At 35.5% G+C, this 12,999-nt stretch overlaps 1 protein-coding gene and 1 long non-coding RNA gene across 3 annotated transcripts in view; one reads left to right on the top strand and one right to left on the bottom strand.

Annotated features, from left to right (window-relative positions):
• LOC128314016 (uncharacterized) overlaps positions 1-12,999 on the top strand; it is a 142,593-nt gene that overhangs the window by 100,571 nt on the left and 29,023 nt on the right. The window lies entirely within an intron of this gene.
• HNMT (histamine N-methyltransferase) overlaps positions 1-12,999 on the bottom strand; it is a 45,677-nt gene that overhangs the window by 26,413 nt on the left and 6,265 nt on the right. For both annotated transcript variants that reach the window (XM_015065974.3, XM_015065973.3), the window contains one exon: positions 6,108-6,160. In XM_015065974.3, coding sequence (XP_014921460.1) covers positions 6,108-6,160 — 53 coding nt within the window. The remainder of the gene's footprint in view (positions 1-6,107; positions 6,161-12,999) is intronic.

Raw genomic sequence — 12,999 nt, 5'->3', positions numbered from 1 at the left:
ATTTATTAAGTATGTCAATATTTTCACCACCAGCATGACCAGGCCTGTGTGTTTTAGATGAACATCAGAGCTCTTCTTGATACATAATGTCACATTTCTTTCAGGAAAATTTCATTTCATTTCATGTTTTTACCTTTTGTACATGAAAGCTTCCATATCCCTATCATCTCGTTGGTATTACATATTGGCTCTTTAAATCTTCTCAAACTGTTCTCAGTAAAAAATTTGAACTTTTCTCCAGATAGGTTGCTTATTTTTGTATTAAATATAATTATTAGCTAACTAATCCAACATTTTTTCATCATTTCTATCAGTCTGTTATCGCTAATAGAGACAAAGCTACAGAAGACCCTGTGCATTAATCCCAGTCTCTCTATATTTTTAGGCTTACCATCTATAAGATGAAGATGATAACAGACCCCCTGCACCAGGGTTGCATGAGGGTGTATATTAAATCACAAAGTTTTATTCAATAGTAAATGTCAAGTGGAAGCCTATTCACTAATTAAGAGATTGTCCTAAAGTGTCATAAAAGGACTGGCAAGATACAAATTTTTTCTTCGGGGAAATTACAGATAAGCACATGCTAAGGACTTCCAAGTACATTGTAGATACTCCAAACTGTGAATGAAAACATTCATGTGTTAACAAAAAAGAATGTGGATCTGCCATACTTCTTTTTATCTATTTTACCTGTATCAAGGCATTACTGAATTCTTAATTCTAAGGCTGTCCCACTGTGTTTATTTGCTTTTCTGAGTATACAGTCATTTAATCTGCAAATAATGGTAGTTTTGTCTTCACTCTGCTCATTATCCTGTTTTCCTGTTTCAAGCCTTATTGAATTAGTCAAAACACTCTTGTTTACTCTGGCTTTAATGCCAATGGTTCCAATGTTGTAGCATTAGTTTGCTTCTCTCAAATTGGTAATGTATCTGTTGTTAACAATACTTCTATGTTCACTGAAAGTTTTAAATACAATACAATGGGGTTGATTATCTTGTTTAAATTATATATGAAGAAAAGTTTATTTTTGAATGATATAGTTATGGATGCCTTTAAAAAATGCATTTATATCTGAGGCCCCAAACTATGATTACACAAAGTAGACAGTCCTAAATTCTCTAGTCAATCAGTAGAGTCTCTATCCTTCTATCGAGTTAACTGCTAGCATGCTGCATATCAGTAAAATAGTACTTACTCATTTCAAGTTATAAGCAATAAGAATACAGATTAAAAATTGTCTAGGTATCTACAAGTCACAGTTAAATTCCACCTCCTTAATATAGCCAAACACAGTGTTAGCCATTCCACTCTGGAGAAATGCCTACCTTTTTTCTAGAAGGTTACTCATGAAACCATAGATTTTCTGGACCAAAAGCACCTTTAATGGCCCCACCATCCAAGAAATCAGTGCTTAAGTCCTTTCCACAGCATGTTTGAAAAGTAACTTTCTGGCCTAGGCTGCTGCCTAGAGTCACAGATAATACCTTATCTCTCAAGATGTGTGCTTTCATTTCTGGACAGGTTTGATCATTACTAAATTCTCATATTGAATCAAGAAATCTTTCTCTCTTACAATCATTGGTTCTTTAGCAGCAAATATTCTGTAGTTTGATCAACAGGAAATATATGAAGATGGGAATATGCACATTAAAAAAATTAATCTCTGGGCCAAGAAAAAAAAATCCCTGATTCTCTGCATTTCCCCACTTATTCCCAATTTGCTAATAGACTGTTGGCTTACTCTGAATCACCGGAAAACATTAATCTTTGCTTCTTGCCACCTCCTGGCTTCTAACCTGACACACTGGATTGTTTAGTTCCTGCCCTAATTATATTTGTTTCACTTCTATCCAACTAGCTTAAAAAATTAAACTTCTGTGTCACCTTAACATGTCACTTATGAACAGAGGCAAAATCAATAATCTGAAAAGATTAAACTTTCAAGTAGCTGGTTATTACTAAGTACCTAATATCTCCTTTTTCAAGTCAATAATTAACTTTTATATCTGTTTAATATAATTTGCTGAACTGGACTAAAGTCAAGAGACTTGGATTTTGTTATGCCTTGGTGCTTCTCAGGTTTCAACATCTTTAAAATTAGATGTTGATGGTCTCCAAACTTTTCTCTTTTTTAACCTCTGTAGGAATGCCAATGTCTGTATGTGGCAGAACAATAAAACTACCTAACTGCTCTCAATATATGTCATCAAAATTATTACCAAAAAAATGTTATGGGAGCATTCATACTACCTGTATTTCATATGTGAGTTTTACCTTGATTGAAAATTATCTATTAACATATATACTATTATACATGTTATGGCAATTGAGTTAGTACACAAAAGGTTAATAAAAATAGAAGTAGAAAGCTAGGTAAAATTAGATTATTTGAGTTATCATTTTGTCTAATCCTTATAAAACTTTCTGGTGTTTGAACATAGGAACTGAACACAGATTCTCCTTTAAGCAGAGCCCAGGGCAAGGAGAATACATTGCCCATTACTGCCTTTTGGAACATTTTTCCAGGAATAAATGCATGCACTATAAATAACTAACATTCTCCTTTACCAAAAAAGAATATGGGCTTCTTTTTCTCCATGTACTATGTAACATAAAGACACAATATTCATTAAAAAACAAATAATAATGAAGCTCCATTGGGTGGTTAATTTCAAGAACTATCAATATTGAGGATGAACCAAAAATTCTACGAGATTTAGAATACAGTGTAGTTGTTCTCAATATCTAAAAACAACTGCTGAAGTGAACATAGTGTGAGTACTTCAAGACCTTGAATAAAGCAATTCCAGATACCTCGTGTTTCATTAAAGCACAAACTCATGCAATGTACACAACACAGCTTTATACTTCCCATTTGGGCTCTGTAAAAGCTACATGGTCTGTGTTTCCTTTCATGATGTTTTTCTCCAGATTTTCTCTCTTTATTTTTGGGTTCACATATGTATTTCATACATTTTCCTAATATTAAATACATAATCTATGGCTAGCAGTGCAATTTATCAATTGTATTTAATTGATGTGGAAGATTAAAAATGGCATTAAAAAGTTTGCCATGAATTTCCTCTCTTTTGAAGTGCTCAGAGCCCTAACAATTTCTCAGCTTCTGAAATGAATAACCAAACACGTTTTTCAAAAATGTTACATTCTCTTAAACTATGGAATCTCTCTCTACACAATCACCAACCTCTACAGAAGAGAGGCAGAAGACAGAAAGGGTGCATATGTACCCCCTGCTCATGTTTCTGAAAATAAAGATAGGCTGTCAAAGAACATGAGCCTTAAGTGATATAAAAGCATCAATTTCATTTAGAGAGGTTTTTAGTTTGTTTGCTTTTGATTTGTTTTTCTGTTGTGATGGGAAGAAGTGGTAGCACCATTATGAATGCAGAGGAAATATTTGCACCAAAGATATACAGAAAATGATCTGCAGGTATCTGGACAACCAGGAAGAGAACATTTAAACACTGAAACCAGAGAGGTCCCTAAGCTAAAAACTAAGTAGAACCTTGTAAGATACGTTATGGGAGGGGCCCCTAGGTGGCTTAGTCAATTAAGCATCTGGCTTCAGCTCAGGCCATGATCTCATGATTCACGAGCTAGAGCCCCACATGGGGCTCTGCACTAACAGTGCTGATACTGTGGATCCTGTCTGGGATTCTCTCTCTCTCCCTGCCCCTCCCCTACTCTCTCTCTCTCTCTCTTTCTCTCTCAAAATAAATAAACTAAAAAAAAAAAAAAAAAAAGATACATTGTTGAGCACAAGTACTAGATAGGGCCAATGATCTTGTTTGCCATGGATTGGAATTCAGTGACTGACTTGAAAGGATATTGAAGCCACAGGACAATGCAAAACTCTCAGGCATGCTGTAGATTGCAGAACACGTGGGGAGACCATTTCTCTAAGGCAAAGACAGAAGGTATCTCATTGTAAAGTGATACATTGTTCTTTTGCACAGTGCTTGCAGTTAGGCAATGACAGGTTATCAGATGAGCATCTCCCTGTTCTATGTGAGCACTCAAACTTACTTAACCGGGTCCTTTCCCTACAACACACTGCTTCTTTCATGCCAGGAACATGTAGACCTAGGAATTTTAAATAAATCAATTTTAATTTCACGTAGCTTATTTACTGGAGCAGAGAAAACTAAGTTATCTATAATTTGAATTTCCCTTGGAGTTCTTCTATTTCTGATCAGCTTCTTAGGAAGAATAACCTTAAAAGGCACCCATATTCCATCCAAGGCAGAGCCTGTTACTAATACAGTGTTAGCGCTCAGTCAGAAAAACTCCAAGTGTTGCTACCTTTGTTTTGGTAAGTTCTCTATATTAGCTCCTATGTGCACCTTTATGTAAGGAATCACTGTGCGGGCCAAATGTTCCTTTCTCTAGATAGCTTATAAGCATCTGGATAAATTTACATTAGAAATTCAATTAACTTTATATTAAAAGGTCAATTAACTTGGCCATGATAGAGATTGTTTTTAATTACTTTTCCTTGTGGGGCTTCACTTCTTGTCCAAGCACAAGTGACACTATCAAACGATAGTTTCAGTGACTGTTGGATGCCTGAAACTAATATGTAAAACTCACTGGAAAGGACTGTCTTGGTGAAACGAATTCCCTTTTATAATCCTTAGGACTTAGAATATCAGTAGGCAACGAGAGGGTACTTTAGCTTAAACAATCTCTATAATATCATTCTTGATAATATCTTTCATTATTTGTCCTTGTTGGTTTTTATTTTCTTGGTGAAAGATGATAATAAAGAAAAATTATTTTAAGAATTAGCCCTCATTACATTATATCACACAGTATATTTTATGAAAAAAATGAACAAATGATTACATAAAACTAGTAATTCTATTCCATTAGAGGGCTCCTGGTTATCTTTGTGTAAACATGGGCCACAATTTAACTCATTCATGTGTCACTAGAGTACTTAAGAAACTAAAGAGATTAACACTTGGCACTATATAAAAAGTTGTAGTGTACTGTTGACTTGTTACCAAGAAGTAACCAATACTAAGCCATTGCTCAGTCAAAAGAAAATAAAGAAAGATATAAATATGTGAATAATATATGTAACTCTATTTTATATATTGATATATTAAATCAGATCTCCAGATGACTAGCAAGTTAAAAATAAAACAAATGCTACTCAGGAGTTTGATATGAGGCGAAGTCTGCACGTGAAATGTTTTGTTTTATTTTTGAAGGACCAGCCTGTACCTTACAGGTGTAGTAACAATGTGCTAACCATGATATAAATGTTATCTATATAATTCTCACTACAACCTTATAAGATATAATTCATTGTTTCCATTTTACTGCTGATTGTACAGAAGTTATGTATTAGCCAAGGGCACAACGTTTCATACCACAGCCACATCAATCTGCTTTTCCGGATTTCCCATTTTCTCCTAGGATGAAAGCACAGATCAAAGAGTAGAGAGACCACGAGGTGCTTATAAAAGTGGGTTTGGGAGTGTGCTGAATGTTTGGAGGGCAGTTTTGGAACTGAATCAGAGGAAGGAAATAGTTTTAGCCAGTGCAACTCAGAGTTGGGTCACAAGAGTATAAGTTAACTATATCATTAAACATATTTTCCCCCATAGTGATACTTTCTCAATGAAGGGAGCCGTGCACTGATTTTCATTCCAGTGCATTCTTACCTCCTCCTGGTCCAGTAAGTTTGCAAAGCTGCAAGCGGTCCATGGACCTCACTTAAGTGGCACAAGCTTAAGGAATGTCTAATGAAATTTCCCTTTACTGTGAACAGTTAGATCATTTTGCACAAAAGTTATCCTCAAAGCCATCCTATGTGGTTTTCCACTTATAAAAAAGAATGAAAAAGCCATATCTTATCCATATTCTGGATACTAATGGAAGCTTAAGTCCTAAGTGTTATAAAACGATGGGGGCCTTAATCTTAGTTGAAGTGATCCTGCTCTTACTAGTTTTAATAAGCTAATCTCTTCCAGAAGCAAAGAAAAATAGTTTTCTTAAAGAATGAACAGTATGCCATCAAAAAGCATGATGTTTGGGGTGAAATACAAACTTTAAAAATGTGTTATTCATACCTGCACCTCCGCCAATGCTTAGAATCTTAATTTCTGATTTTGTATCTCCAATCCTGAAAAAAAAATTATATAGTTTAAGAAAAAGATTGCCATGTGCCTTGTAAAATCTGATTATCAACTCTAGTGGAAGAGAAAAATTTATAGTGAACAAAAACTAGGCCAACATGAAAGGTCACACTCACGTCAGTGATTACGCTAGTGTCTTTAGAAATCTTTAGAAAATATGTCCCACTCATTAATGATCTTGATTGGAAGACTTTTAGAAACATTACTATAAACATCTCAGAAATAGGAAAAACCATTTGTTTAGAGATTGCTTGGAGAGTAAGGACAGAAAAAGTGGGCCTTTGAGTCTAGTGATCTAATAAGCCATTCGTTATAGATGGGGAAAAGGCTAAGGAGATTCATACTGTATATCTGCCTTCCTTCTTCCTTGCTAACTTCCTTTCAATGAAAAAATGTTTATTAAACATTTATTATGTGTCTGTATTTAGCATTGAGGATATAAAAATGAATAAGACACTACTTTGCTTTAAAGTTGAAATGTGAGATAATAAAGCCCAATATTAAGAGAAGGGAAAGATGGCAGAGTAGGAAGACCCCAAGCTCATCTCCTCCCACAGACACACTGAGGTCACGATGACATATGATACAACTCACCCTGAAAACAACCTGAGAACTAGCAAAACATATTTTCTACAGCTAAAGACATAAAGAAGAAGCCCTTTGGAGAAGGGTAGGAAGGGCAGAGATGTGTTAGGGAACCAACACCCTAGCATGGCAACTACAGGCTGGAAGGACATCAAAGGCATGGAGATCCTTCCTGAGGAGTGAGGAGATCAAGCCCCACCTGAGGCATCCCCTGTCATGGAACCTATACCAAAAAGACAAGCTGCCATAGCATCTTGCTTTGCAAATCAGTAGGACTCAACTCCAGGAGAGCCAGGAGGGCTATAGGAAACTGAGACTCTGCTCTTTTTTTTTTATGTTTATTTATTTTTGAGAGAGGGAAAGAGAGAGAGAGAGAGAGACAGTGTGAGTGGGGAGGGGCAGAGAGAGAGGGAGACAAAGAATCCAAAGCAGGCGCCAGAATCCGAGCTGTCAGCACAGAGCCTGATGCAGGGCTCAAACTCACAAACTGTGAGATCATGACCTGAGTAAAAGTTGGACGCTTAACCGACTGAACCACCCAGGCTCTCCAAGACTCTGCTCCTAATATCACTCAATCAGAGACCCAGTACAGAGACTGAAATTTGAAAAGTGCCTGAACCATATAGGAAGGAAGTTTCTTGACTAATTTTAGGATTTGTGTTGGAGGAGCAGGGACCTTTAGAAGCTTTCTCCAGGAGTGGAAATGCTGGAAGGCATCATTTTTCTTGCCCTTCTTCAGCCTAGCTTGCTGGATATTGGTAGGGGCCAATGATGACACTCTCCATCTACTGCTTGCACTGCCCGGCGTGCCCCACCAGACCTGCCCCACCAGATACCCCTACAAAGCGGCTCATACCCCACCACACCCAGAAGACAACCCCAGCTGATATCAGTTCTCCTCCAAAGTGACTTCTGTGCCAAGGATACTGGGGGCAGCCTCACCTGCCAGTATGACTGCCGTAATTGTGGCTGGGCCTCTTGGTGGGCTGTGTTGGGCGCTCATACCACTGACCAGTGAGCCCACAGAAGCTATAGCTTGGTCTCTCAGCCAGCCAGGCTATGGGCTATTTCCACCCATCAGTATGCCCATAGTAGTTTCAGCCTAGTCACAACAAGAATACATATGTATCCCACAGAGGGGATACCCCTAAAGTACCCTTAGTGAATGGGGGCATTGCACTACTGGCTCCCTCAGGATGCCTTCTACACAAGGCCACTACTTTCAAAACTATGAGATATAGCGGATCTACCTAATGTGTGGAAATAAACACAGAGAATCAGGTAAAATTAGAAGACACAGGAATATGTTCCAAACAAAAGAAGACAAAACATCAGAAAAAGAACTAAACAAACTACCTGATGAAGAAATGTGAGTAATGTTTATAATGATGCTCACTAGATTTGGAAGAAGAGTGGATGAACTCCATGAGAACCTCAGTGAAGAGACAGAAAATGTAAAAAAGAACCAATAAGAGTTTGAAAACACAGTAACTGAAATGAAAAATATACTTGAGGGAATCAACAGCACATTAGAGGATGCAGAAGAACAGATCAATCTGGAAATCAGGATAGTGAAAAGCCCCAATGCTGAACAGCAAAAAGAAAAAATAATTTTTTAAAAAATGAGGATAAGTTAAGTGTCCTCTGTACATCAAGTGTACTAACATTCATATTACAGGAGTGCCAGAAGGAAAAGAAGAGGCAGAAAACCTATTTGAAGAAATAATTACTGAAAATTTCCCCAACCTGTGGGAGGAAACAGCTCCAGGAGTCACAGAGAGCCCCAAACAAGATGTACCAGAGGAGGTCTACCTCAAGATACATAATAATTACAATATAAAAAAATTAAAGATAAGATGAAAATATTAAAAGCAGCAAGAGAAAAGAAAACAGTTGTGTAAAAGGGAAATCTCATAAGGCTATAAGCTGATTTTTCACCAGAAACTTTCCAGGCCAGAAGGAAAAAACCTACAACCAAGAATATTCTAGCTGCAAGGTTAACATTCAAAATTGAATAAGAGATATAGAATTTCCCAGACAAACCGAAATTAAAGGAGTCTATTACCACTAAACCAGACACACAAGAAATGTTAAAGGGACTTCTTTACAAGGAAAATAAAAAGCCATAACTAGAAGTAAGAAAATTATGAAAGGAAAAAAAAATCACTGGTAAAAGCAAATAAAGCTAAAATGAAGTATAAAACACAAAAGTAGTGAAATAAATTATATATATATATAAATTATATCTACAAAAATTAGTTAAGGATTACACAGAATAAAGAGATATACAATATGACATCATATACATAAAATGTAGAGGGGGGTGTAAAAATGTTTTTCTTTTAGAATATGTTTGAACTTAAGCAACCATAAACTTAATATGGACTGATATATACATAAGATGTTATATATGAGTCTCATAGTAACCATAAACCAAAAATTTGTAATAAATACACAAAAAATAAAGAGAAAGGAATCCAAGCTTTACACTAAAGAAAGTCATCAAATCACATGGCAATAGAGCAAGAGAAAAAGAACTACAAAAACAATTAACAACTATATATATTTATTCACCCAACATAGAAACACCTAAATATATAAAGCAAATATTATCAGACATAAAGAATTAACAGTAATACAATAATAATAGGGGGCTTTACAACACATTTACATCAATGAATAGATCATCCTGGCAGAAAATTAATCAGCAAACAATGGCTTGGAACGACACATTAGATCAGATGGACTTAACAGATATATACAGAACATTCCATTCAAAAACAGCAGAATACCCTTTTTTTTCAAGTGCACATGGTAGGCCACAAAACTTGTATCAATACACTTAAGATAACTGAAATCATACCAAACATCTTTTCTTATCATAGCCATATGAAACTAGAACTCAATTACAAGAAAAAAATGGGGAAAAAAAACATGGAGGCTAAGCAGTATGCTACTAAAAAACCCTATGGATCAACTAAGAAATCAAAGAGGAAATAAAAAAAAATATCTGGAAACAATAAAAATGGAAACTCGACAGTGCAAAGTGTTTGGGATGCAGCAAATGCAATTCTAAGAGGTTTATAGTGCTACTTGTCTACTTAAGAAATAAGAAAAATCTCAAACAATCTAATCTGACACCTAAAAGAACTTGGAAAAGAATAAACAAAATTCAAAATTAGTAGAAGGAAGGAAATGATAAAGATCAGAAATGAAATAAATAAATTAAATACTTAAAAAACAATAGGAAAGATCAGTGAAACCAAGAGCTGATTCTTTGAAAAGATAAACAGAATTCATAAAACTTTAGCCAGATTCATTAAGAAAAAAGGAGCGAGGACTCAAAAAAAATCAGAAATGAATGAGAAGTTACAACTGACACCATAGAAATACAAAAGATTATGAGACTACTATGAAAAATTATATACCAACAAATCATACACCAAGAAATAGAAGATTCTAAGACTGAATCAGGAAGAAATAGAAAATCTGAACAGGCAGATTACTATCGACAAAACTGAATCAGTAATCAAAAAACTTCCAACAAACAAAAGTCCAGGACCAGAAGGATTCACTGGGGAATTCTGCCAAACATTTAAAGAGCTAATACCTATACTTCTCAAATTATTCCAAAAAAGGGAAGAGAAAGGAATGCTTCCAAATTCATGCTACGGAACTAGCATTACCCTAATACCAAAATAAAAATCAGACAAAGACACTACAAAAACAAAAGAAGACAAAACAAAATGGCCAAGATCCAAAATAGATTCATAAATTCTCAGCAAAATATTAACAAACTGAATTCAACAATACATTAAAAGGATCATTCACCACAATCAAGTAGGATTTATTCTGGGATATGAGGATGATTCAATATCTGCTAATCAATCAACATGATATACCACATTAACAAAATGAAGGATAAAAATCATATTATCATCTCATTAGATGCAAAAAAAAAGACATTTGACAAAATTAAACATTTATTCATGATAAACATTTTTAACAAAGTGGGCTTAAAGGGAACATACCATAACATGATAAAGGCCAAATAGGAAAAAACCACAGTTAACATCATACTCTCGTGAAAAGCTGAAAGCTTCCCCTCTGATGTCGGCAATAAGACAAAGATTTCCACTCTTACAACTGTTATTCAACACAATACTGAAGTCCTAGGCACAGCAATCAGACAAGAAAAAGAAATAAAGGCATTTAAGTTGGTAAGGAAAAAGTTAAACTGCCACTATTTACAGAGGACACGACACTATATATAGAAAACCCTAAAGACTCCACTAAAAAACTATTAAAAGTATAAGTTCAGTAAAATTTTAGGATACAAAATTAATTGCAGAAATCTATACCATCTCTGTACACTAACAACAAACTAGCAGAAAGAAAAATCAAGAAAGCAATCCCATTTACAACCGCATTAAAAAGAATAAAATACTTGCAGCACTTGGATTAAATCCAATCCATTTGCATTTTAAATGATTAAAAAATCATTTTAAGTTTATTTAAATCCAAGATTTCATTTAAATGATTTCAGGAGTAGAATTTAGTGATTCATCACTTATGTATAAAACCCAGGGCTCATCCCAAAAAGTGCCCACCTTAATGTCCATCACCCGTTTAGCCCATCCCCCCCTCACACCCCTCCAGCAACCCTCAGTTTGTTCTCTTTATTTAAGAATCTCTTGTGGTGTACTTCCCTCTGTTTTTATCTTATATTTCCTTCCCTTCCCATGTGTTCATCTCTTTTGTTTCTTAAATTCTGCATATGAGTAAAAGAATTTAAAAAATTCCGCATATGAGTGAAATCATATGATATTTATCTTCCTTTGGCTTATTTTGCTTCGCATAATACACTCTAGTTCCATCCATGTTGTTACAAATGGCAAGATTTCATTCTTTTATATTGCTAATATTCCATTGTATATATATACACCACATCTTCTTTATCCATTTGTTGGTCGATGGACATCTGGGCTCTTTCCATAATTTGGCTATTATTAATAGTGCTTCTATAAACATTGGGGTGCATGTGCCCCTTCGAAGCAGCACACCTGTACCCTTTGGATAAACAGTAGTGCAATTGCTGGGTCATAGGGTAGTTCCTCTATGGAGGAACCTCCATACTGTTTTCCAGAGTGGCTGCACCAGTCTGCATTCCCACCAGCACTGCAAAAGTGTACTCCTTTCTCTGAATCTTTGCCAACATCTGTTGTTTCCTGAGTTGTTAATTTTAGCCATTCTGATAGGTGTGAGGTGGCATTTCATTGTGGTTTTGATTTGTATTTCCCTGATGATGAGTGATGTTGAGCATCTTTTCATGTGTCTGTTAGCCATCTGGATGTCTTCTTTCAAAAAGTATCTGTTCCTGTCTTTTGCCCATTTCTTCACTAGATGATTTGTTTTTTTGGGTGTTGATTTTGATAAATTCTTTATAGATTTTCTGATACTAACCCTTTACCCAACATGTCATTTGCAAATACCTTCTCCCATTGAGTTAGTTGCTTTTTAGTTTTGTTGATTGTTTCCTTTGCTGTGCAGAAGCTTTTTTATCTTGATGAGATCTTAATAGTTCATTTTTGCTTTTGTTTCCCTTCCCTCTGCAGACAGGTATACTCAGAAGTTGCTGTGGCCTAGGTCAAAGAGATTGTTGCTTGTTTTCTCCTCTAGGATTTTGATGGTTTCCTGTCTTACATTTAGGTCTTTCAACCATTTTGAGTTTATTTTTGTGTATAGTGTATGGAAGTACCCTGGTTCATTCTGCATGTCGCTGTCCAGTTTTCCTAACACCACTTGCTGAAGAGACTGTCTTTTTCCCATTGGATACTCTCCTGCTTTGTCAAAGATTAGTTTTCCATGCATTTGTGAGTCCATTTCTGGGTTTTCTGTTCTGTTCCATTGACCTATGTATCTGTTTCTGTGCCAGTACCATACTGTCTTCATGATTACAGCTTTGTAATACAGCTTGAAGCCTGGAATTCTGATGCCTCCAGCTTTCTTTTTCTTTTTTTAACACTACTTTGTCTATCTGTGGTCTTTTCTGTTTCCATACAAATTTTAGAATTGTTTGTTTTAGCTCTGTGAAGAATGCTGGTATTATTTTGATAGGGATTGCATTGGATATGTAGATTGCTTTGGGCAGTATCAACATTTTAAAAATGTTTGTTCTTCAAATCCATGAGCATGGATTGTTTTTCCATTTCTTTGTGTCTTCTATAATTTCTTTCATAAG

The sequence above is a fragment of the Acinonyx jubatus genome, chromosome C1 (genome assembly GCF_027475565.1).
Source record: "Acinonyx jubatus isolate Ajub_Pintada_27869175 chromosome C1, VMU_Ajub_asm_v1.0, whole genome shotgun sequence".
NCBI lineage: Eukaryota > Metazoa > Chordata > Mammalia > Carnivora > Felidae > Acinonyx > Acinonyx jubatus.
This window is presented reverse-complemented; position numbering and strand designations above follow the sequence as displayed.